Here is a 25,688-nt window from a genome sequence, read left to right as displayed (position 1 = left end):
GCTGGGAGGAATAGCAGTGTGGAGGGGCTGATGCTCCAGGCCAGCCAGCTCCTTGCTCCGGGGGCTGTGACCTGGGGTTTCCTGCAGGCAATTTGTTCCATGCCTGCCTGGCTGCCTTCCAGGTGTGTGCTGTTTCCTTCGCGCCGATTAACCGGGTGTTTTGTCCCATTCCAATGGCGAGAAATCCGAGAGCGTAAATAGCAGCTCAGTCGGGGACCTCTGGTATCTTCTGCGTAATAAAGCAGCAGCAACCTGGGGTGAAGTGTGGTCTGTCTTCTCTCCTTGGCCATGAGTTCTGGTTGCCAAGGCTCTGTCCCACTGCAGGGCTGTGCTGTGATACCCAGTCCAGTTCTGCCAAAGGGACATAAGACATGAGCCTGATTGCTCCCTGGAGCTCAGTGGTACCTGGCATTTTGCAGCATCATTCTGTTTTCAGGTGTATTTTATAAAATAAAAACCCCTAAACTGCCCACAACCAAAAGCATAGTTTTCCAGCCAAGTACCTAATTCTTCTTTGCAAAAGAATGTAACTGGGGAAATTAATATTTTTGGGGGTGAAACCTTCTTCTAGGGAGAAACCTCATGTTGCTGCTTTACTCTGACACAGTCAAAAATGTGTTTTTGGACAGGAAGAACTTGTCTGTAAGCTGTGGTGACAGGCTCTGCTTTCTGCCCCTTTTCCTGGTCAAGGAGAACTTGAAAAGTGGATTAAATCTATTTTTTTTCCAGATTTAAATTCCTGCCTTTCTGGAGCCAGGCCAGCTCAGCTCAGCTGGTGTAGATTTCTTCCTCTTAGAATCATGGAAAATAGAGGTTGAGAGGGCCTCTGGAGGTCATGTAATCCACCTCCTGCCCCAAGGCAGGATCAACTGTATCTAAAATGCTTGCTAATGAGGGTGGAGTTAGGTGTCTTAGTGTATTTATAGGCATCTCTACAGCACCAGAGCACACCTACATGTGCAAGTGGCCCTACTTCTCATTCAGTTCTGTGTGTTTTTCCTACTGCCTTACATTTATCCTCCTTTCTTTTGCTGTGCTTCATCCTTACGCTTATTGACTGGGAGTTTTCCTACTTCTGTGAAGAATGCTCTAATTCTTTCTTTAATAGCAGTTGCTATGGCAGCTGGTTCAGGCAGTGTCTTATAGCCTAGTGCAGAGCTGCTTCTACATACACTTTCACTGCTTGTTTTTTCCTCTGGAGCCTGGCCAAGTCTTTGGGAAACCTTATCATTTGTTTCAAATGTCTTGAAAAAAATAAGAGGAAAAAATACCAGATTCTGTTATAACCATTTTAAGCATCCTCTAAGCCTTGCCCATCCTCTATCCCATCACTAAAGGATGCTAAATAGGCCAGGAAGTGAACTGTTTAATTCTGTCTGCTGGTGCATTTGTAATCAAAAGCCAAGATGCAATCAAGCACCCTGCACTGCCTTGAATTTGGGGAACAAGAGCCCATGTGCAGCTCCAAGCAAGCGGATGCAGTTCCCACTGAGATCCCTCCAATTTGCCGCTGTTTGTTGCTGGATTTGGTCTGTGGATTCCCCAGGTAGTGTGAGGCAGAGTGGCTGTAAATGCCACTCATGTAGGAAAGTGGCTTTAGTTATTCTGGGGTGTTCTTCCTGCTCTGAGTACAGTTTATAACACTTTGCAGCTTCTGTCAGTTTGACCAAGGTTTTCAAGCCAGATCTTAATTCCTTTTTTCCTGGTTGTCTTGTCTGCTGCTCTGAGCTTTGCTGTCAAAGTGGCACAGAGGAGTGGCCTATGCCTTGAGTGGAAGAGCACCAAGCTCTGAATTGTAGAGGGAAACTTCCAGTGTCTCATTTATCTTTATCTTCCTTTGTCAGGGCTGACAGGAGAAATTCAATTAGTTAAAAATCCCCCTCACTGTCCTGGGTAAAAAAAACCCCAAACAACCCACCCACCAAACAAAATAATGCCCACTCTTTTTTCTCCTAAGGGCTACTGCTGTAGAGTTCACCTCTAAAAAGGGGAGGCTAGAGCAGGAATTAACCTGAAAGTCACCCTCACACCATTCTCCGTGCTTGCACCAGCCCTGTTGTAACCTGGTTGTCAACTGATGGTTTCTGTGGTAGAGAAGTGTTATCTGCACACAACTTCTGTTTTGTGCTGTGTTACACCTACATCTGTGTGCAAACACTCACATTTTGGGTGAGTGGGGGAGATTCTGGCACCTTCAAAATATTTCTACTCTGATCTGATTCAGAGCAGCAAAGGTTGGAGATGAGATGCTGATACTTCCACAGTTCTGATTGAAATTATAAGGCATTGAACACAGTCAGACATGATGGCTTGGTGTGTTTAAAGTCTTTCAGATTATCCAGTCTGAAGGATTCTCTATGACAACACCATCCATTTCAGTAACAGCAACATTTTACCAGTACAATATTTTTTAATGGAAAACATGAAGCATTGAAAGGGAGCAGCCCTGCTGCACTGAGGTTTTTGTTGCTGCATTGTCAGAGAAGACAGGTGAGATCCAAACTTGGGTTCTGTGATTAACCCCCTGGAGAGCCCATCAACTCCACAGAGACAGGTCCTAACCTGGGAACCTGGGGCTGGACAGCAGGCAGTGCTTCCATGGAGGACAAATTTCAACCTACTTAGTGCTCAGACACTTCCTGTGACTCTAGAACTTTTCAGACCTGGTTTATTTTATAATTTCAAATTCTGTCAGTTTGTCTTTAATTAGCAAGGCTAGAGCAGGGCTCCATGGGAACTTAAATGGGCCTCTTCTTTTAATTAAAATTTTTGGTTTAATAGCCTGAATTAGCAGGCATTAGAAAGAGCCAGAGCTCCAGTGAAGGAGGACAGTCCCTGTGGATCTGCAGTGACATCCTCTTGGCTGTCAGGCAGTTATCATAGGGGTTTCTTTCCTCCTAAAGCTGATGCTGTCACAACAGTGATGCAAGTCCTGGATATGATATGAAGCTCCAGTCTAGGCTGTAACCAGGAACCTTCTGCTGGATGCTGTGCCAAAAACACAGCCTGTCTGGATTGGTAGGTGACAGTGGGTCGTGGAGAGGTGCTGGAAGTCCATTTTGCTTTTAATAGAAGGGCCGGTGAATTTAAGATTTCATCTTAAAGGACATCTAAGCAGGATTCTCTGTGTGCTTTCATAGTAAATTTACTATTCATAACTTCAATCATGCAGTTGTGAAGTAGCTATGAAGAAGCTGCTGCTTTGTCCCCTGACCCAAATTATTCTCATTTGTGGCAATTTTCCATCGCTCTTCAGAGCCAAGAAAACTGTCATCTGAGTGCTGGTCAGCACTGAATGAGTAGTGTGAATTCAAAATGTGGGTTATCACTGCCTTGTAGCACTCAGTGCTCCAAGATTTACCATGTCTGTAGTAGTGGGAATGTTTGCAGCATTGATCTGTCAGTGATCCTACAGGGAAAAGTGAGCAGCAAATATTTCTCACTTTACCAACACCCAAAGCCTTGTCTCCCAGCTCAAGGGCAATCTCTGTTGATGGATTTTCTCCTGTGAAGTGGGATTGACCACTTGGATTGCAGATAGAGGTGGAAGGAGCTGTGCCCAGAGCAGGGCAAGGGTGATGAGCTGGAGATATGGCCGTCTGGCTTTGCTTGATCCTTGTGTCATTCTTGGGGGTTTCAGAGCATCCAGAAGCACGTTGCTCACTCAGCCTTCCTGACCTCTGGTAGGAGCACATTCAGCTACCCCTGACTGGGGGCTTCTTGTGTATCCCTGAGTCTTTTGGCACAGACCTCTAAAGATATTTGGGTATTTTAACTTCTCCTGCAGTCAGTTTGGTTTGATCATGTAACATATTTGTGCTCCATGAGAATACAGAATCCATCTGGAAAACACTCAGCTCCTTCCTCTCGGATGCTCATGTACAGACCACCCAGTTAAGCACTCCTGCCCCATGGTATTGAAATAGACTTATGGCATTTTTTTCCCTCAGGGATCATCCTGATCAGCACCAGGAGTTCCCAGCAGCAGTAGAAACATCTTGCATCTGCCATGGGGAGGAGTGGTTCCCTGGGACAGCCAGTACCCAGTTTTGGAAACTAACCCCAGCACTGTGGGATCTCCACCCTCCTCCTTCCCTTCCTGCAGGAAGGGCCTGTGGGTTTTCCAACCATGGAACAGGAAAGAAGTGGGGATCCTGTTTACCTCCCCACTGGGCTGCTCACATGTATTTAAACCCCCTCCTTGTCCCATGATGCTCATGGCTGTGGCACCTCCTTTCCAGCTGTCCTGTCTCTGCTGTGCTCTCTGGAAAGAGCTCCTCCATGGGGCGCTGTGTGTGGAGGTCCTGAGATGCCACAGCTGGAGAAGAAAACCCAGAGGGCTTAGTTGCAGAGTTAAGACCACAGCACTGGTTGTGGGAGATGAAAACAACAGCTTGGTCACCCACAGACCATGGGGTCTTGGGACTGGGGACAACAGAAGGATATTTATTGGCACTACAGGGGGCAAAATTGGTTTTTCAGTATTTGCCCTGTCCCAAAGCAGCTTCTGTGTTAGATCCTAAAACCATCCAGTGCATTATCATCTCCTTGGGAGGTGTCAGATGGTGTCTGACCCGTGCACGAACATGGAGGTCTGGTGAGACTCATGCAAAACCTTGGCTGTGTTTTTTTATTTCTTGCTAAAACATGAGAGGACATCGGGCACAGCCTGACTTGTTGTGGACATCCCTTTGCTCTTGTTGGGAAGCCTGAATTCTCCACAGCTGGGGTAGAAGCCTGCAGCATGGGAGGCCACCTTTCCACAGCAAACAGATGTCTTCAAAGCAGGAGAACCAGGAGTGCTTCCCAGGAGCACTGTGTGCTTCTGCCTGCTCCCAGTGCTGTGGTAGGACCTTGCTTCTGCAGAGGAGCAGTTTGATTCATGGTTTTACAGCTCTGAGGGCTGTTAGCAAAGGCAGGCAGGGTGATGGAGCTGTGATGGAGAGGGTTTACTGGTGCAAATGCTTGTGGGTGAAGAGTAAGCTGGAGGTCTCCTTGTCAGAGCAGGACACACACACTCCAGGAGCAGGGTGAGTGCTGAAGCTGTTCCTGGCACTGGGACAGCCTCCTGAGCAACAAAAACCTCATCAGATTTGGCACAATTTGTGGTGTACAGAGTGATTGTGTAAAATGCTGACTTGTGGGCACAGGTGTTTAACCCAAGCAGAAGAGCTGTGTGTTGGGGGTTGTATTTGGAAGGAAACTAATTCCCTGTTCTTGTGCATCCCCCAGGACATGCACAGCTCTGGAAAGCTGGTAGGAGCATGCAGGGACACAGCCAGGATGGTCTTGTCCAAGAGTGCTGGTGGGAGGGAACTTTTTGCACTGTCATTGCCCCTGGGGAGTGAATTGTTCCCATGGGATTTGGGGAGAGCAGGGGTGTGAGTGGCTTTGTGGAGTTTTTACCCTGCCAGCCTGGCTGTGTGTCACTCTGAAGGCACTTGGCACCACCTGGCCCTGGTGTTAAAGGCTGGTGACTGTGCAGAGGGTTCTTTGGTAGTGGCTGATGAGTGCCCTGTGGAGCAGGAGCCTGGGCACCCAGCAAGTCACTGAGTGGCTGCATTTAACTAAAATTAGCCTCTTGTAAGCCCTGGTGGCAGTTTTGTGTAGCAGTGGGCTAACCTCTTGCAGGAGAGGGTTTGCTGGAGAAAGGGATGGCTCCCAGGTGCCCTGGCCAGGGCAGGGACCAGGATCCATATTGGGCTTTCCTAGGGAAGGCAGGCACAGTGTTCCTGGAGTGTGGATGTGTCCTGATCCTGGAATACCCAGCTCTGGGAGCATCCTCAGAGGAGGGAGCACCACCATGCCCTGCCTTGGCCCAAAGGTTGTATCAGGGTTCATGTCTCCACACTGCTCTGCAGCCTCAGAGTTGGGTGTTTGTGGGCTTGTGCATGGGCACAGCCAATTCTGGAACCAAATCTGGTGCAGTCTGGAATGGGCTGAGCCAAAAGCCTGAGTCTGGCAATGTGGCTCCAACCTGCCCATAATCAGGACAAGCTTCCCGGAGAGGGGAGAGTGGCACTGCCAACAGGCAGTGAGCATCACTTACTCTAATTAAATCTGGGGGGGCTTTTTTATGGCCTATTTTTTTTTGACAGTTGCTTAACTGGGAAAGTAAGCTGAGAGGGGGAAGCTGTCCTTGTTTAAAAGTATCTCTACCCTTAGCCCATAAATCTGGGCCAGATCCACTGGTACAGGCTGGTGCTTTGTGCAGCCCTGGTAAGGAAAACAAGCATAAATATAATTTTATAGCTGTTCTGCTTTGCTCCATGAATCTGGATCAGTGTCTCTCTCCCTCCTAATCGGGTTAGTTTTCTTTTGATCTACCTCTGTTAAGGAAACTTAAACTGATTTAGCTATTCCCATCCATTTTCCATTTGCCTGATGGCTCTTTCCACGAGGCTGTCTCAGCTCTACCCTAATTACTGTTGAGTTGTCTGATGCTACAGCAGGTGACACTCTGCTGTATAACTTTGTAAATCTTAACCAATGTTCAGTGGGAATTTTTTAGGCAGATGTTTTGTTTCCTTTTTGGACAGATTAGTTTTAAATTGGCGAATGCACTAGACTTAAGGAGAAGACAATTGCTATGAGCTATCAAAAAGAAAATACTAATTATCAATCATGTTTTATTGAGCCTCTGTTGAACTGATTTGCTGTGGAAAACATAATTTTCTTTTACTCTAGCTTCAGGACATCTGATTTTTGAGAGTTCTGCTCTCTCAATAACGGTGATGTATGTTACAGCATAGAAGAGAGGAAAAAATTAGCTCAGGATTAAAATCTGTGACACGCTGGAATTTTAATCACCCATTTTTAGGAATATAAAACCATTTGCTGTTCTGGTGTGCCATAAAATCATTGCAGATGTGTGTTCCTTATTGCTTCTGCACATAAATCCTGTCCCTGCATGTGATTTACAGCATTCCCAGCCACAGCAGGGCTTAGTGAATGCTGTGGCTTGTTTGTTTGCTCTCAATAGGTCCCAGTTTTCACAATGAGCCTCGAGTTACTGTGAAACAAGATAAGGATGGTTGGGGGAAATTTCAGTGGTCCTGCCTTGCTCTGGGGCTTGGCTGTGGCACTGCACTTCCTGTGACTTGGAGTGGCAGCAAGGCACAGACTTCCTCTGAAATCACCTGAAGAAACTCCTTGATTTAAATACTCTGAGCGGAGGAAGGAGGGACCAGATGGTTGCAAAGCATCTCAAAGACTGCTGACAATGCAAGGACCTTCTCATAAGAGCTCCTGTTCCTTCCACACTCCTTTGAAGAACCTCCTTCTAAAGTTCTTGGAATTTTACTGCAGTATAGAAACCCAAGGGAGGGTTTGCTCATCTTGCTGAGCTGCTCTGGGGCTCAGGTCTGGCTGAATTCCCATCTGATCGGGCCTCTCCTGGCTGGTGCTGAGGTGGGCGAGAAGATGACTTTGCCTTTTTCTTGTCCCTTTCCCAGGGTGACTCTGCAGTTCACAGCTGCTGTGATTTGCCTGCAGTGGGGGCAGCCTCACCTGTGTGTGCTGAGCATTCATCTCTGCTTTATGGGTGCTTTATTTGCTAGAGATCTCTGGTGCATGTGTTCTCCTTTTTAGTGTCTTTGATGCATCACAGGCACAAACCAACCTGGTTTACACGATCTGTGTGGAGAAACAGCCCTCCTGAGGAACTGGGCTTGCACTGGGGAACGAGGCTTCAGCAGCAAAGAGGTTAATGCAATCTGTCCCAAAAACTGTGTGTGCCTCATGACAAGCCTGGTTGTGACCCTGCTCTTTTCAGCCCCCACAGTTTTTCTGTTCCCAGAGCATGTTCATGGCTGTTTGTTCTATAAGGGACGTGTGTTTGTTGGGAAAGGGCCCCTTGCTCCTGGTGCCCTGTTCAGTGGAAGAGGCAGCACCAGCTGTTCCTTTGTGTGTCCTTCAACCAAAAGTGGATGGTGATGCCTGGAGAGCTTGGCCACCAAAATATGTCCATCCCCTCACAGAGGCTGCACAGATGATGCAATTTATTCAACCAGGGCCCATTAGAACTTGCTTTTTGCTGGTGATCCCCTTCTTCCCTGGTGTGCCAGATGGAGGAGGGTAACAGTCCTGGCAGGATGTGGAGCCAAGCCAGGGGCTACAGCTGTAGGAGGTGGCAGCAGCCAGGGCAGAAGACACGTGCAGCCTTCATGTGCTCACTTTTCAAAGGGGAATAGCTAGAATTTGGTTCAGGGTTTGTAGGTCAGGTTTCCATTATACAACTGTACTGGTTGCAGCTGCTCATGTGAGATCCAGCCCCTGTTGGGTGCTCCTGGTCGGGCAGGCTCCTTTCCCTGGGAATGATTGTTTATGGCAAGATTTGCAGGAAGAAAGACTGTTTCTCTGTTGTGGCACTAATTGAAGTGGTAATGGAGGGTTGGCTTGGGATTTGCCCCAGTCTGTGAGATGTGGGAAACACCTTGGAAGCATTTGTAACAAACAGCTGCCTGGAAAGGAACAATTTTTTTAAAGTCTATTTCTTTTCCAGACAAAGGTAAGATGAAAAACATTTAAGGAGGGATCTTGTACTTGACCACAGATGTAGCAATGAGGATCAGATCTGCTGCACCTCCCAAAACAGGTACAAGTGCACTTGGCACAAGTCACACAGAGCATGTGGGTCTCTGCCCATGCTTTCAGAGCAGGACTTCTTGTGTGAGGAAGGTTTTATCCCTGCAACCCTCCCGCTTCCTTTCTTAAGGGATAAAATGGTTTGTGGTGTCCCCATGAACAAAAGCACTTGAATTCCTGCCCTCATCATGGCCTGTAAGAGCCCTCTTGCCCTGGGTGGCCAACCTGGCTCATGTTCTTGCAGGACTTGCTCTCAAAAAGTTGTTTAGTAGGATGCTACAAGCCTCTTCTGCTGGATATTGGTCAGCAGAAAAATGTGTGTTCTTGAACCAGAAGCTGCCACGATTGCCCAGTTGTGCTCAGTGCTGGAGATCCTGAGTTTTGAGTTTGGTAGCAGGAGAAAGCACGGAATGCTGGGCCCAGCTCACGTGGTCCTGTGGGGCTGCACATCTGCCCATTCCTGTGCACAAACCTCCATCCAACTACTGGTCCCCTGCACTGTCACTGGGATCCACCTCTGCAACCTGCAATTAGTACTCTCAGCAGAGCAGTGTAAGCAGCCCCTTCAGCATTAATTACTTTAATGAACTGACTAAGATGAGTTGAGCTACTAAAGCATTTTGTTACTGTAAGTGTTTCAGTCCAAATATTAGACTGCAGGATCGATGGGAGATGACGCAAAGCTGGAGCCTGGCTTTCCTCTTGTCTTGATGTTCAAAGTCAGGTAATTTTAGCTAATTTAATCATGTAGTCTGTTCTCCTCAACTGCACAGAAGCAGCCATGGCCAGCAGTGTGGCAGGAGAGAGTAAGGAGGCTCTCTCCCCGTTTACTCCTTGGTGTAAGGGATGCAGTGAGTCCAGGGCAATCTGCCATTCAAGCCCAGAAGATGGATGTCACTGCTCTTGCATTCTGACAGCTCAAAGGTGGTCTGTGATGCTTAGGCTCTTGTAATGTTAAATATGTAGTGAAAAACTCCCCAGTGAGAGGAATCTGCTGGTGAAGGAGCTCTCATAAGCAAACAGGATGGGATGCAATGGTTCATTAACGACGCTGGGTTTAGTACAGAAACAAGCAGAGTTTTCACCGCTGCAGAGAGGAGAATGGTCCTGCTGTTGCTAGTGGCAAAACTTAATGGGGAATTTTAATGACTGTTAATTATTTTTCAAACTGCGGTTTTATTGGGAAATGTGATATACTTTGGCAAACTGAAGCTGTTCTCCACTGGTGCAGAAAGGAAAACTAGAACTCCTCTGAGCTGCCTCTTGCTGCAGAGGGTGGGGGAGGCATTTAACTTGCAATAGTGACTGTGCAGAGTTGGACAGTCTTTCATCCCAGGACAGGAGACCTCTCACAGGGACAAAAGGAGAGAGAAGTCAACAGATGATTGGACTTGATGATCTTACAGATCTTTTCCAACCTTAACAGTCCCGTGATTCTAAGTGGGCTCTCTCTGTTCCCTCCTGTTGTCTGAAACTCCTTGCTCCCAACAAGGAGGAATTGTGGCCTCGAGGTTCAAAGATGCTGCTCTGATAAATGTGATGCTTTAAACTTGTGTAAGAGCTGTAGGAATTATGTGTTTTTAATTGGGTGCCTTAAACTAAGTATTTCCTTAATATTAATAAGCTCAGCATGTAAATAGAAAGCAAAGAACTAAAGCGAAATAAATCGGTGTATGTGCAGAGACTAAAGTGCTCATCTCATACAGGCTGAAGCATCAGTGGCCTGGCCTCAAGCACTAAGGCAGAGCACTCTCTGGAGGAGATTTTCAGCTCTTTTCCTCTTTATGTTGAGTAAAAGTCTCCCAGACCGCCCCTGAAGGCTGGTAGAGCAGTCTGGTAAATGTTGGGAGTCTTGAGCTCACATCCCTGGTGTGAGCTGTGCCCATGGGCTTGGACCCCAGACCTCCCTTCCCATGAGGGAGCATCCTTGCTTCCCGGCCAGGATGTGTGAGATGGAGGAGTGGGTTTTCTCTCTCTGCTCAGCTCAGATGTGGAGTTTGGTGAGTTCAGGCTGTGTTGTGCAGATGAAAGACTGAAGCTGATGGAGATGCTTTTGAAGCAAAGGAGCCACTCACTGAAAAGGAAAGTGCTCCTGACCCCATGTGCAGTTCCTTTCTTCACTGCTTCAAAGTGCAGGAAGCTCAGCAGAGAGAGCTGTCAGCAAAAGCTGTCCTGAGTTCACATGAGGCTGGCACTTTCTGTGGATAGGGCAGGGATGGGGGACGACAGCAAGTTAGACTTTATTTTTTTTCCTTTCTGAAGTCTAAATGAGCTGTCAAGCTCTGGAGCTGCCTCCCCGTGGGCCACCCTCCGAGCAGTCACATCACCCAGCCTGGGAACACTCATCTGCTGCTGCTTCAGGTGGTGGGAAGCAGAAACCACATGGAACTTGTGGCAGAGGTTCTTTGAGAGAGTTTGCAGTTTTGTGTTGGAGCAGGTGAGACAATTATTAAAAAACAAGGTTGTCTGTATGCACAGCACTCGACAGTGGGGTTATAGACTCCAGAGGGAGTGATGCCAGCTGAGACCTGCTGCTGACCCACAGCTTTGCTTCTTCTTTTAAAATACCCATGGATACAGTTAATGAACTCTGGAAAATACAGGGTTCACTGTGGGGGTCTGGTGGTCTCAGAGCTGTTAGTGAGGAGGCTTCAGCTGCTTTGTCCAGTTCCTCTTGGTTGAACAACAGAGAAGATGAGGGAGAGTAGAGCTTTCTTGTGCTTAAACCACAGAGCTGGGACCTGGGACTCAAGGGCAGTGTCACAGCTGTGCTGTGGACTGTCACTGTGACCTTGGCAAAGAAAGGTCCCTGAACCTCCAGAGCCTTGGTCTAACTTGGGCCGAGATGTCACATCTGTGAAATGTGACAAAAACTGATTGTAAAATCCCAGGAGACAGCCTGGAACTCACTCCACTGACAGCAGCAGCATTTTGGGAGATCTCTGGGTGAGGAGATCTCTGAATTGTGTAAAATTACAAGTTCTGCAAAAGCAGAAGTGTTATTAAGGATCACCAGTGCTTCTCTGGTAAAGTTCAGGTTGCTGCCAAACTTGCATGGAAGTTTTTTCTGGGGTGTTTTCATTTTTAAATGAAACAGTATTTTCTCCTTATCTGACCAAAAAAGAAAGAGAAAGGGGCAGTGACTTTCTGCTTTCATGGGTATTTCCCCTCCAGGAGTGCACGACAGCACAGCATTTCCAGTAAGAAACGGTGCTGTGGAGCAGAGGGTGATGTTTTAGCAGATTATTGGTTAATTCCTGGTGTGCCCCCTGTGGTTTCCCGTGTGGGGTGATTGGTGTGAGACACATCTAGGCTGGCAGCAGCTCCTGCTGTGGCTGTGTCACACAGGGCTGGGTTTGAGGGGGCTGCACTCAGAGTGTGTCCCTGCACATGGTGCTTCTGCCTTACACAGGCATCCAGACCTTGGGTAGGTGGCACCCTGTTCCATGAATCCAGCAATCCATGAGAGCAGACCTAAGGATGTGGTTGGATCTGTATCTCTTAAAGATACATCTTAAAGATACTACATCCCCATTGTACTCATTCTAAGCTAAAAGGAGACAAAGTTGGAAGGCGAAAAAAACCCACCCAAACAGTGCTGGTCAAGATCAGAGTAGAGAAGGCACCAAATCAGCCAGGGCAGATGGAGCCTCTGTGAAGACCTGGGCAAGGTTAGAATTGCACAGCAGAGAGCAAGAGAGTCTGAAGAGGGGCAGGCAGAGGAACAGAGGTGGGGGGAGAGCCTGGTCTGCTGTGGAGCTCCTGGATTGTGGTCAGCAGGCTATCCCTGTAGGGAATTGTTTGGTATTAACTCAGGGCAGCTTGAAAAGCAGATATGTATTTCCCCTCCCCTCCACCATAACCTCTCTTCCGTTACTCTAAATAGAAAGTTTCCTGTTTTATAACTGAGACTCTTGAAAACATCCATGTGGTTCAGGTCACCATACAGCTGCTTAGCTGAGGCCATAGGATGCCTGAAATATGAGCTGAGGCAGAGGCTGTTGACTCTGGAACCTAATAACACTTTCAAATGGCAATATGAACTATTTCCTGCTACATGGAGCATATTGGAGTATCCTCTTGCAAATACTGGCAGGCTGGCTCTGTGTGGAGTTTGGGGGGTATTGCAATTCTGCTCCCCAGATCACCTGTTACGTTATTGTGTTAACGTAGCTGGGGAAGGTCTTCGTGGACTCAGACAGCTGCAAAAGTTTCTCTCTTGACACCATTGCTCCCTTTTATCTACACACTTCTTAGGCTGTCATTTCTATTAAAGCAAGTTAATTTTTTTGGTGCATTTCCTTTTTGGTACCTTGAAAGATTTAATTTCTAATAAGCTTAGTACAGATATCACAAGTGCTGTCTGCTGCATGTCTCGGTAGGGAGATTTCAGTCCAACACATCAGAAGTTGTTTCTGAACAGGTATGTGAGTGGGATCCTCTGTGCTGCTCAGATAAAAGGCTTTGATGTGTTGTCTGAATGGATTTGCTTGTGTTGTTGTGGCTTCCAAGAAGAACTTTTTGTGGGAAGAAAGCTGGAAGTAGCCAGAGCAGTAGGAGAATGGGAGGTCCTGGCTGAGTTACTGACTCTGTGGATACCATTTGTCCAAGTCTGAAACATGAAGAGTAATGAGATGTGTCCCTCATCCCTCACTTTCTGCTGGTGTTTCCTGCACAGGCCACTGCCTCGTATGGTTCCCTCTGTGCACCATCACACCCTAAAAGCCGGGATTGCTCTGCTGATTGCCACAGCTCCTGAGTCATCCTTGGGAAACTTGGCCTTTGTTTCCTTGGTCCATGCCTCCCAAAGTCTGATATAATCTTTTTTGTTTTAATACTCTCTAAATCAGCACTATTCAAATACCTACTACAAAATGCCTCTTAAAGAGGGAAGAGTGGTTTTGGCAGCCCAGGTGTTGCTGTCACAGGGATATTGGGGAATCTGCTTTCCTGGCTCCCTGCCCACAGCAATTCTGCTGAAGGCAGCTGAGCCCCAAGGTTATATAAAACACTCCTCCCTTTCAAAGCCCATCATCTGTTTAAAAACCATAGAAAATGATTTATTTATGCTTCCAATAACAGATGAGAAATGAGAAACCAAGGAAGTAATCTCTGACTTTAGTTTTGCTTTATGTATTTAATATCTCCAGTGTGGACCAATTTCACTGTTAGTCTGACAGGAGGAGAGGGTGAGGATACTTTTGAACATGACCTTAGAAAGGTTTGTCAGTCGGCACCATCCTCTAATTTTTATTTTCCCTATTGAAATTAGTTTGGCTTTGTTTTTGCTGTGTCCTTTGAGCACTGCTGGCTGCACGGGGGCAACTTGCACACTTGTCCAAGTAATCCCAGGTGGATGGCAACCGTTAAAGAAAGATGCTTTAACATCACTAGCACTAAGTGGATTAGCAGAGCTTGAAGTCTTGTAGATGCAGAACAAGAAAACTATGGGATGCAGAAGGGCTTGGGGGCCAGGCTGTGACCCCTCCATCCAAGACACAGCTGTGGGAGGCTGTCCCTCTGTAACATTCTTCTCTGGTGCTGCAGTGACGGATAAGGGTCAAAGCATAAAGCAAAAATGGAATAAAATAGGCTCAGAGATGGGAGAAATTATTGTACCCTCTCCATTAAATACATGTTTGACTTGTTGACAACTCTCATTTGCTATCGGACTAAAACTTGTGCACAATCCGTGCCCCCAGCTCTGCAGGAGGAGCCTGCAGTGTGGAACAGGCTCCTCGGGGTGAGGAGGGCTCTGTCCTCTTGAGCAAGAACCATCAAAGTCAGAAATAGGTTTTCCTTGAGAGAAGCAGCACCTGAGCTGAGTGTAGCAGTGTCCCTGCCTGTATGAGGATGGCACAAAGCAGATGGGGCTGTGCTGGCCTCTTTCCAAACCTCCCAGATTTTGTGGATATATTAGAAGCAATGTGTGTGGCTGGCTATAAACTAGGTGGGAAGTGTTTAACAGGCTTTGAACCTTCCTGAGACAGCTCGGTGATCAATCATGATGGGATGTCTCAGTCGCTGGCAGAGCACGCAAACTGGGCCATATTTATTTTTAGATGTACTACATGTTTGAAGCTGTCTGAGTGTGGCATTGTGGATTTTTGTGGGGAATTTTGTCTTCAAAAAGCTTTAGGGAGCTGCAGACTGTATCAATGGACTGGTATGGGCTATCAGTTTTACATTGCAAGGAGTGGAGCATAAGGGTGAGTAAGTTCATCCTGTTGTTGCTCAAGGTTTAGATATGCTGTAAAATGTGAATATCATAGTGTGCTGTGCTAGGAAGCTGGTTCCTTTGCTGGCAGGGCTCTCACAGCTTCAGTGCTGCTTTCCTGGCATTGTTTCTCCTGTGCAATAAATATCCCTGCAAAGTCCCAGCAGTAAACATGCAGCCTGGAAGTAGCTGAGCCCATCTGTAGTCCTGTGCCTAGCAGGATGGGATCAGTTTTTCCAGACCTTTGCCAACACTGCATGGCACAGAAACCACAGGTATCTCACTACAAGCAATGCTGGGAGGAGTTTCTTCTGCTATACTGTGTCTTTGACCAAAGCCACATTTGTGTGGAAGTGCCTTGTAGCAACATGTAAAAGTGTGTGTCTTAACCCAAGTGAAACTTCATTTCATTTGGTGAAATCAGGTGTGAACACACAGGAATTATTCTACTGCCATGGAGACCTCAGAGCAATAATAGCTTTTAAAGGTGGCCTGAAAGCGTCTAGTTCACCAGGTGAACTAGATGAGTTTCAAAAAGAAATTGTTGAATGGAAAGGACTGAGATAAACCTGGATTTTTAAAATTAATGGCCTGTGTGTGTATGTAAACTTGGAGCACACAGGTAAGCCTGCCTGGCAGCACAGACACTTTGCCACCATACATTTTTTGGGGGAATCAGGACCTCCTGTCAGGAAGGTGTCTGTTGGGGTGTTTTCTTTCCCCTCCCTCATATCCATATCAGTTCCAGATGGCTTTTTCTCTTATGAGTTAATAATACTTGAGGTATGCAAGTACTTGGTATAGATGGGAGTGTAATATTATCCAGAATTTCATGATGTAGCTTATTGGCTTAGGGGGAATTGCACTAAAAAAGTCTCTTTTTCTCCATGGAAATGTCTTCACCTGGTTTAGGAACTTTCTGGAAAAGCTGCTTCTAGTAAAAACTCAGTGGGAAGTAACACTTACGCAAAATGACAGTGCTGTAATATCTCTTCAGGTGGGAGAGCCGATTACTCCACGTTGAATTTTCCTCAGGGCCTTTGCTGTGCTGTTTTTGCCTTTCCCCTTTTATAGTTTTTGGAGAGAATTAGTGAGACTTGGACATGCCTGGGAGGAGAGGGAGCTCCTGAGAAGTGGCTTTGCTGTGTTTGGGGAGGAGAATCTTTCTGAGGCTGCCCCAGGACATGTGATGGAGGGTGACTTAAAACCGAAGCTGTATTTTCACAGCTGTTGTGGGAACTTTTTTCATTTAACACAGCACAGATGTGAATGATGGAATATAAATTGAAGATTGATGTACACCATCTTGGCATGTGAGAGGTTCAATTATAGGCAGAGCAAGCAGAATAATGGAAAATACATTTGAGTGATCGTTCAGTTAATATAATTTGCAATGAATTATTCAAAACAATTTGTTCTCCCAGCTCCTATTGTAATCATTTTCATTCCTTCATTTGCTATGCACTTGAAACTGCTTCCCACAACTTGTGCTTGACATGTAAGAAAGTGTTTCCACACCCCCAAGCCCCTGCTCCCACCTGTCCCCACCTACGTGAGAGCCAGGAGAGATCTGCCAGAGCTCAGTGTTTTCAGCACTGAGCTCTCTGAGAAGTTAATTGTAGTGTTAAAGTGGAGGCTGCTGCTGCTGCTGAGCACGATGGTGTGACCTGTAAAAGCCTTTTCTTTGGGCTCAGAGGGGCCAGGGCTGGCAGAGGACCTGTTTCCATGCTATGCCATGAGCATGTGGGGGGATTGTCCTCCCACCAGTGCAGGCTGAGGCTCGAGCCGACAGAAGGAGATCAGCTGGTGCCAAGCGATTAATCCGTGTCCTTGGGAGCTGAAGCGTTCCCTTCCTACCTGTGCGGCTTCAGTCATGCCTGGAGGGGTGGGAGAAGGTGTTGGGCTTTGCAGTGAGATGTGTGGCACCAGCAGTGCTTGAAGGGAAGCACTTTGCATGCTCAGCTCCCTGTCCCTTGTGTTGTGTATTAAGCAGCCAAGCAGGTTGGTGGCAATGCCACAGCCCTGGAGAAGAGGGTCTGGCTTCCAGCACTATCAAGTGTCACATTTGTGCCCCCTCCCTTCCCTATTCCTAAGTCTCTAGAAATTCCATAAATGCACATTTCTCTTGAAGTTTGTGAGAAAGGAGGACTTTTCTTCCCAGAATGCAGGACTTTTCTTCCCAACCCCTTGGGAGGGGCTGTTCCTGGGCAGTGGGTGTGGAGAAGGTGTCCATGTCCTCTTTCCATGTCCCTCTGCAGCCCACATGGAGCAGGGGGTGATGAAGCTGCTCTTTGCATGCCTTCCCTGCTGCTGGGGTGGTGGGTAGGAGTGGGGGGAGGGGGGGTGTTGTGCTACAAACTTGGGGGGACACTGGGTAAATCCCCTCACTTATAAAGGGGTCCATATGCAATAGGAAATCACAGTTCCTGGAGTTCTGCCTGGCTGTTGGGATTTATCGCCTGGAGCATGAGGAATATTGAAGGCAACATCCCTCTGACTTCAGAGAAAAGAGCCAGGACTCGCTACTGACCAGTCCTGTGCTCCTCTGCCAAACCCTGAGGTGCAAACTTCATCTTAGGACTGGTTGAAAAGGAGTCTGATCTCCTCTTCATGCCATGTTTGCCTGCACTCATTGTTATTACACTCACACCCAGCTTCATTAAGTGACTTCTCTGTGCTCTTCTCTGGTCTCGTGGTTGTCTTCAGTGTGTTGGGAGATACTGGGAAATATGGTGGGCCTGTCCCGAGGGCAGATGGGAGCCAAGGGGAGCTGCACTGGGAACAGGAGGGCTGCTGCAGGGGTCAGTGGAGAATTCAAAGCTGCTTTAGGGCAAGATAAATACTTCTCTGAATCTTAACCCTTCAGAGCCTCTTACAAGCTCTTTCAAGCCATGATCACAGTGCCTTCAAACAAAACCCCATACTTCCTAACAAGCTGGGATTTATGTGACTGCTTCTTCCCATGGAGAGACAGCACCAGTAAGGTTAATCTGCCAGCATCTACATGTCCCAATCTCCATAATCAGGCAAAACATGATTATGGAGCTGCATGTCATTAGTACACAACAGCACTTAACTGACTGAGATTGAATTAAAACCCTAATGGCAGAGCATCCAAGGTAAATAAGAGACAGCCAGACCCACTGGTGAATGTCTCCCCTATCACTCAGCTTGGATTAGGAGAGCAAGAGCTCAGGGCTGGCCAGAAAACAGTAGAAGCAGAGTCATTAAATTGGATATATTGGCTGGGATTCAGCACTTATTATTGTTAAGCATGAAAGTGTTGGGGGTGTGAGGCGGGTGTAGGCGTGAGCTTCCTGCACTGGCCTTTGAGCTGGAAAAAACCCAGAGGCTTTGGACCCACCTCGGTGCTGATGGCTTTTGCCTTTGCTGTATTCTGCTTTTTTTTGCATCAGTTTCATCAAGCAGATGTCAAGGCCTTGAAATAATTTTCAGCAAACGTAAATCTGAGCATTCATTTTGAGTTGGGTGAAACAAGTCTGTGATTTAAAGGGGTTTATTTCACTTTCCGGCTTTGCCTTCCTTTTTGATAACGTCAGACCAGTGACTTCCAATCAAAATATCACTTGGGTTTCAATCTGCCTTTCTTGCAAGTGTGTTTTCCAGATCTTTTAAACAAAGCTTCATAAATCAACAGATGTCATTGTGGGTGTGTTTTTCTTGTTCTGTTTTGGATGCCAGAAGTGCTCTGTCCCCAGGGACAGCCCTGCAGATGAGTTTCCCTGTGGATGTGCTGGGGAAAGAGCTCTCTCTGACAGTGGGACAGGGATCAGAGGCTGCAGGATGCTTTGGAGAGATCAGGCTTGCAGTGGTTTTGATTGCCAGCTCTGGGGATGGTTATTGCCCTTTTAGCTGTCAGTGTTCCTTATTTTGCAGCTCTGGTTTCACTCAGTGCTTGCATCCCTGCCATCAAATAAGATGTGACATGAATATCTGTTGCTACTCTGGCCCTGGGGAGATGATTATGAACCTCTGGCTTGTGCTGGTGCTGCCAGTGACATTTGAGGTAGGAAAAGCACTAGGTAGTGAAATCTCTGGAGAAAAAGCAGGGAATGAGCAAGTAAACAACAGAAGATGGGTATGGGGCATCAGGATCTGTCAGGAGTGTTGAATTTGAAGAGTTTCTGGTGTTGCAGTTAATTTATTTCCTCTGCTAGCCTTGTCATTATTGTCCTGTGCAAGATCTGTGCCTCAGAGCAAACTTTATCTTTCACCTAAGGGCTAACAACTTTTCATGTGTTTCAGAAATTTGCATTTTAATGGAATAAATCTCATCTTTTCCCCCTAAAGCAGTAATTAAAAAGTAAAGCCTACGGGAAGCTTTCTCCAAACACCCAACAGCTCAAGTGAAGTCTCCAAAGCAACTGTGGTGTACTGGGATGTGGCAGGGTCCCGAATATATTTGGTTTATCAGCATGGATAGATAACTTCTTGGGTCAAGACCTCATCCCTCTTGCAGTGAGAGGGATCTCCCTCACGGTTGTAACTCAGGACTCCAAAATCCCCACTGGCCTTTGAGTTCTCCTGGGCTGCAGAGTGCAGAGGTTGCTCTCAGACATTACAAAGCACAGGGTAAAAATGGAGATTGTTCCAGCACAACTGTGTGAAAATGATGGCTGTATTCACAATCTCCTTTGGAAGGAAGTTGGGGGAAAATTGTCTGCTGGTGCTCTCTGCTGGATAAATCCAAGAAGGCTCCTGTCTCACTGTCACTGCAGGGCTCGTGACTCCTGCAGCTCTGCCCACACTGGGAGCACCCTGAAGGCTTGGATTGCCTTTGCTTTGAACTGGACAGGGCTGGCTGAAAGCAGATGTGTTAGGATGCTGATCTGACTCTCCTCTGTCCTTCCCTTGCAGTGTGTTACTTACTGAAGAGCAACATCAGCCCCGACCTGTGCAATGAGGACGGATTAACTGCGCTGCATCAGGTGAGGCGTGGGAGGAGCTCCCAGCTCCTCTGCTCCACACCTTCGGGTCTCCTGCTGCCTCTGAGCACACCTGTCTGGCTTAAATAGAGAGGCCTTTTGTAGTTCATTTTTTTGCTCATTTAAAGCAGTGGAACTTCACAATGTTGTACTGGTGATCCGATTTCTTGGGGAGCAAACAGCAAAAACCCTTCTTGTGCTGTATCCTAAATTTTGTTCAGTGATAAGAGCTCAGGAATCGAGGCTGGACCTCAGATGTGAGCAGCATTGTCCCATCCTTTAATCTTTGTAGAACTGGGCTGTAAACCCTTAAAGTAGATTAACTGAAATTTAGAGACCTTAGCAATCCATGAGTTTTGAAAGTGGTTTAAGTAAATGTTGCACAGGATGCCTGGAGAGCTGCTGCTGCTCTCTGCAGGCTCAGGGACTTCCCAAAGTCTGCGTGAGCTGATCACCAGTGAAATACAGACCTGCTGCAGTGGTGTGGAAGTCTGTGTGCTTCCTTGGAGTCTCTGTGCTGATCCCATAAGGGTTTCTCTATTATTTCTGAGGCCCGTGGGACTGGCCGTGCCTGGCAGGGGCCGCCTCCGCTGCCGTGAACAACAGTGCTGTGCTTGTCACACGCGCTCCGAGGGTGGAACAGACACTCCGGGTTTTCTTGTCATCAGTCCCTACTGCAAATGCTCCTGTTGACTTTGGGGTTTGGATTCTTTAGCAAGTGCTGTGCTCTCTTCAGAGCTGGATGGGGTGTTTGTTTAAAAATGCAAACTGGCTGCAAGAAGAGCAAAAGGTCCCCCCCACCACCAGCAGCAGCATCTCTCCAAAGAGATGTAATCCTGCACACAGAGATATGATGACAGTCTCCTTGCCGTCCTAGATAGGTACTGAAGCCATGGGGAATCCCACCTTACCCACTGAGGGATCAGTTATTGCAGAGCTGCATTTGGGAGCTAAGATGGGAACTTTGCATCCACCAGAATTAATTGAATCCCTAAAGAGAGAGAAGCCCCTGAGTGAACACTGTTGCCCATTATCAGTAGCTTCCAGTGAAGGGCTCAGTTACACTTCTGTGGTAACTTGGCTGTGTGACAGGAATGATTTTAACCTCGCTTCCATGTACAAATAGGGAACAGAAATAGAAATACATAAAGGGTCCTTGTCACTCAGCTGCTAAAATGCTTGTTGTGGGTTGGAATTCAGCCCCATTAGTGGCTCACAGTGAGTGCTGAGCTGTGAGTCTCCTGTGTGGGTCAGCAGTAATGCATAGACTGCAAACAGGCTTCTTGCAACAAGAATGAATCTTATTTTAGTGTCTTGATCACATGCACATTCGTGTCAAGAAGTGAGCACAAGGTGGATCAAAGAGCAAATTCCACCTTCTCCAAAGGAGAAAGGTTGAGGCCTTTCTTGGTGGCTGCCTCTGGGACTAGGCTGTAAATGCAGGGAGGATGCTGATCTTTTTCAGGAAATGAAAGGTGCCCTGTAAGTAGCTCATAATTCTAGGAATCCAATTTGCACCTCTTCAGATAACTGGTAGGTAGTGGTGAGCTGCTGAGAAGACTTTTACTAATCACATGCCGGTGTGTGGGATTTTCCTTAAGAAAAGGGAATGTCAGCTTGTCAGCTCATCCCTTGGTATGTGGTTTTACTGGTTATACTGAATTTCTGCAATGTTTGCTCTTGAATATGGAAGACCCAGTGGGATAGAAGCTGTGAGCATATTTGCTATTACTCCCTGCTGGCTCTGCCCCCACACCAGCAGGCTCTGTAAGACACCAGTGACCTTTGGTCTGCCCATTGTAGGTGTTCTGCATGGTGCCTTTCTGACCTGCTGCTGTTTAACTCTGTTGGAGTTGCTTGTTGCCAAACAATGCAGGATAAAGTAGGTCTCCACATTCAAGTACCCTTTATTATTTCACAGCTGAGCAGGTATGAGCCCTCACCTTCCCAAAGTTTGAAAAACCCAATCTGTCTGCATTTTAAACTCTCCAGTGCTGCATAGACAACTATGAAGACATAGTCAAGCTTCTCCTCAACCACGGGGCCAACGTCAACGCCAAGGACAATGAGCTCTGGACCCCCTTGCATGCAGCAGCCACGTGTGGTCATATCAACCTGGTGAAGATCCTCATCCAGCAGTAGGTGGCTTTCTGTGTCTGTCCTTTCTACAGATCTGATTCTACCCACAGCTCCTGAGGATGGAAACTGAGACTGCTCGGTATCCTGTGAGATTGCAGCGGTGGTGATTATTCGTGGGACTTCTTCCTGCCTGAGGGAGAAGGGGGCAGAGGAGGAAGAGCAGAAAGGCTGAGGAGACAAAATAAAAGTCTAGATGACTTGTTTTGGTTTCATGAAGCTTCTGGAGATGGGGCTAAAATTTTCCACATTTTGCCTTTATTTTGGCGTGTCTGTGTGTGTGCTTGCGGAACCACAGTTGCTGGGTGGGTAGAAATAGGAGCAGCCAGCAAGGGTCCACCTCTTCAAGCCCTTAAACACCACTTCTTCCAGCCCCAGTCAAGGACACACTGCTGTAGGAGAGCAGCAGTGTGTTTATATAGTTCACATACCTGGGTGAACTTTGTGACCTGTCTTGCTGGGTCTTAATTAATAACCGGTTTTCTTCCTGTAATGCACTTGTTCCCCAGTGGTGACACAGGTGCTTGCACTGGACCTTCCACTTGTCTTCACCAAGACCTTAAACCTCAAGTCTTTGCCCTAAAGCTCAAGTCTTTGCGAGACTTGCCAGCAAGGACGAGGAAGCTAGGTGTGTTTGGAGCTGTGTGTTTGGAGGTGTGAGTGCCTGCTGTGAATCCTACATGGAGCAGACGGTTCTGACTCTTCATGGAGCCCTCTCCTCCATCTCCCAGAGTGACAGAGCTTTGGGAGTGTTAACCTGCTGCCTTGCACAGCAGTGCCTGCTGCTTCTCCCTCGGGGTGGGAGACTTCTCACTGTAATTCTGTCATCTGGGAGTTGAGAACTGAAAATTTGTCCCTTCTTTGGCTGTATAATGAAGGAAGAAGTAAAGAGGAGGTAGTCAACCATCCCTTGGAGGATGTTCCCTCTTGGGTTAGGAAAGTTTTGGATGGAAGGGATAAAAATGGAGCAGACGTGGAACTACATAATCCTTTACTGGCCCACGAAGGAGGTGTAGTGTGCTGCCTTTCATCTACTTCTGGAGTTGATCTTCCCCAATTATAGCTCCATGGCTTTGCTTCCATCTTTCTTACCTCATATGGTGGCATTTGGGCAACTATTAACCTCCAGTAAGTTTTTCCTAAGAATTTATCACAGTGTTTGGCACTGTCTGTTCTAGGATGTCTGAGGCCCTTTCTCATTAACTGGGTTTTCTCCTTGCAGTGGAGCAGACCTGTTGGCAGTAAATGCAGATGGCAACATGCCATATGACCTCTGTGAAGATGAGCCAACTCTGGATGTCATTGAGACTTGCATGGCCTATCAAGGTAAGGAGATTGAGTTCATGTGAAATACAAAAATGGGTCAATGTGATGCTAAAAATTACCTTGTTTGTCAGCTCCTGACTGGCCTCTGGAGAAAAGCAGAGAACTGCTCCTGGCATAATTTCTTGGAATCTGACTCAGTCTAGTTTCTCTTACTCCTAAAGATCATGAGGGTGAAGGACAGCAGACAGTCCCCTCAGCTGCATGTCCGCTGAAAAGGATGTGAGGTTGTATCAGCCAGGATCATAAGTCTAATTTTACTCAGCAAGTGGAGACAAAACCCCTTTCCAACTGTCCTCTAACTGGAATTTTAACAGGGATTACCCAGGAAAGGATCAATGAGATGCGTGCTGCCCCGGAGCAGGTCATGATCTGTGACATTCATGACATACTTGCGACTGGCCAGGACCTGAACAGGACTGATGCCCAAGGTGCTACGCTGGTGAGTGAAACTACCACAGCTTCAGTTCTGCCTTCATTCAGCCCAGAGGTTATGAAACCCACCCTGGGGCAGGAGTTATATAAAATCAACACGTACAAGTCAGTGAGAGGAGAAATCCCACAGGGAAGAGTTGCAGAACATAAACATGTGCTGACCTCCAAGAGAACTGGGACTGAAGGACCTCCCAGTGACCTCTTGCTTCTTGCTAGTCTTATATGACTATGATCAGACTCCTGTAGAGGAGACATGAGAGTCCTCTGGTTTTCATGGGAGCAGGATCTGGTGTTGGCACTCTGGAGACTTTCTGCCTCCTTTCTGCTTTGCATAGCACCTGGCTCACAAGGAGCCAATGGCTGCTGTGTCTGTTCATGTAGGATGGCATCTGCCCCTGGCAGAGGAGAGCACCCAGGACAAGTGTAGAGCACAAAGCAAGCTGGCATCTGATTTGACTGGACAGGTACCAAGAAGGATGAACAACTCTAGTCCTGTTCCCTTCTTTTTCACCTGCAAACATGTCTCTTAAATCATTGCTTACAGCAGTCCCAGCTTAGGGAAAGTTCAGTAATGAGGTCTTATGTGTTGGGAGTTTCATACACCTTTGGCCATTTGTTGCTTGAGTCCAGACGATTGATATACAGGCACTTGGTTCATTTGTTTGGTGACCAGGCCATGGCATTCAGGTTTCCTATTCTAAATGTCATCTCTGGCATTTACCAGAAGCATAAGAGGAGGGCAGGCTCTCTTCAAGATAAACTTGGATGGCTGAAGCTTTTTTTGCAGCTTATTTTCTAACACATTTTTCCCTTTAGCAAGCATTATATACATAAATTTAATCAGACCGCTTGGCTTTCCCCTTTGTATCACCCCCAGGTGATTCCTTACTAATTCATGTGGCCTGTAGAAGTGGCATAAAATTTATGTAGAAATTAATTGAGTTACCAGAAAGTATCAGAATTTATTTCCAGATGAGGTTTTAACTTTGTGTGGTGGAATCCACATGGAAATTTTATGAAAAGCAACTTTAATCCTTCTCTTCAGCACAGTTGAAATAGGAGGAGCTCTAAGTGGCCATCCCTTCAGAGCAGTGCATAGGTCAGTGTTTCACTCAGGGATGCAACAGCAGACTGCAAATATTAAAATCATCAGAGACATGATGTTAGGGGACTAAAGGAGACTTATTATTGATGTCTCCAAAGTGGTGGCTGTAGTTGTAAGCCAATATCTGAAAAATCATATTCTCTTAACTAAAGGGTAGCCAAGGTTTAAAATGGTTTTGATTTTCAAATGGTGAAAATAATTATAGTGTGAGTGGAAGTGCAATCGCACAAAATGACTCTTGACTAAAGCAGGCTGTAAATTTGATACAGAAAATCACATTTCCAGCACTTCAGTGGGGAAGAGGAGACATTCTTCTGGCATGAGAAATGCAGAGTGTACAGTGGTTGATGTTCTGCATTGCAGGCTTACATTTTGATTGTGCTGTTCCCCTGCAGATTGGGAAGCACTTAGGATTCCTTGATTTAAAATGTGAAAACATTATTTTTCTAACCCATATAGGTAAGTTATTTAAGAAATATTGAGCAATTTCCTCTCCAAACAGAATTACATACAGGTAGTACTCAGTTTTAGTAATAGGAACAACCTGCTTTTGACCTGGTGGCACCTGCCAAATGGGAAAAGTGCTGCCTGCCCAGCCCCAGGCTCAAACATTATTCAAGGAAATCTGCTGAAACTTGGTCTTTAAAAGCATCCATGGTCCCTGTGGGTGGTTCATGCTCTGTTCCTTGTCTCCTAGCTGCATATAGCTGCAGCCAATGGTTATCTGCATGCAGCTGAAGTCCTTCTGGACCAGGGGGCAAGCCTGGATGTGAAGGACTGGGATGGCTGGGAACCTCTTCATGCTGCTGCTTTCTGGGGACAGGTAATGGTTTCTCTGCAAGTGTCATGGATGAGGGTGACATTTCTTTCTGCCTGCACAAATTGTGGAGTACTCTGCAAATGGAAGAAGTCTGTGCTGGGGCTGGTCTCTTGGGACAGG

The 25,688-nt window shown here is 46.9% G+C and overlaps 1 protein-coding gene across 3 annotated transcripts in view; it reads left to right on the top strand.

The window, feature by feature from the left end:
* The window catches only part of PPP1R16B (protein phosphatase 1 regulatory subunit 16B), a 58,325-nt gene that overhangs the window by 24,811 nt on the left and 7,826 nt on the right, over positions 1-25,688 (top strand). For 2 of the 3 annotated variants that reach the window (XR_011699352.1, XM_071573065.1), the window contains exons 3-7: positions 19,682-19,752; positions 21,742-21,887; positions 23,108-23,211; positions 23,526-23,650; positions 25,446-25,571. Coding sequence is in view for 2 of the 3 variants with exons in the window: in XM_071573065.1 (XP_071429166.1) it covers positions 19,682-19,752; positions 21,742-21,887; positions 23,108-23,211; positions 23,526-23,650; positions 25,446-25,571 (572 nt within the window). In the remaining variant the exon portion in view is untranslated. The remainder of the gene's footprint in view (positions 1-19,681; positions 19,753-21,741; positions 21,888-23,107; positions 23,212-23,525; positions 23,651-25,445; positions 25,572-25,688) is intronic. The other variant, XM_071573067.1, reaches the window with a different exon arrangement.

Source organism: Pithys albifrons, chromosome 18, assembly GCF_047495875.1.
Source record: "Pithys albifrons albifrons isolate INPA30051 chromosome 18, PitAlb_v1, whole genome shotgun sequence".
Taxonomy (NCBI): Eukaryota; Metazoa; Chordata; class Aves; order Passeriformes; family Thamnophilidae; genus Pithys; species Pithys albifrons.
Note: the sequence above shows the minus strand (reverse complement) of the source record. Positions and strands in the feature narration are given on the sequence as shown.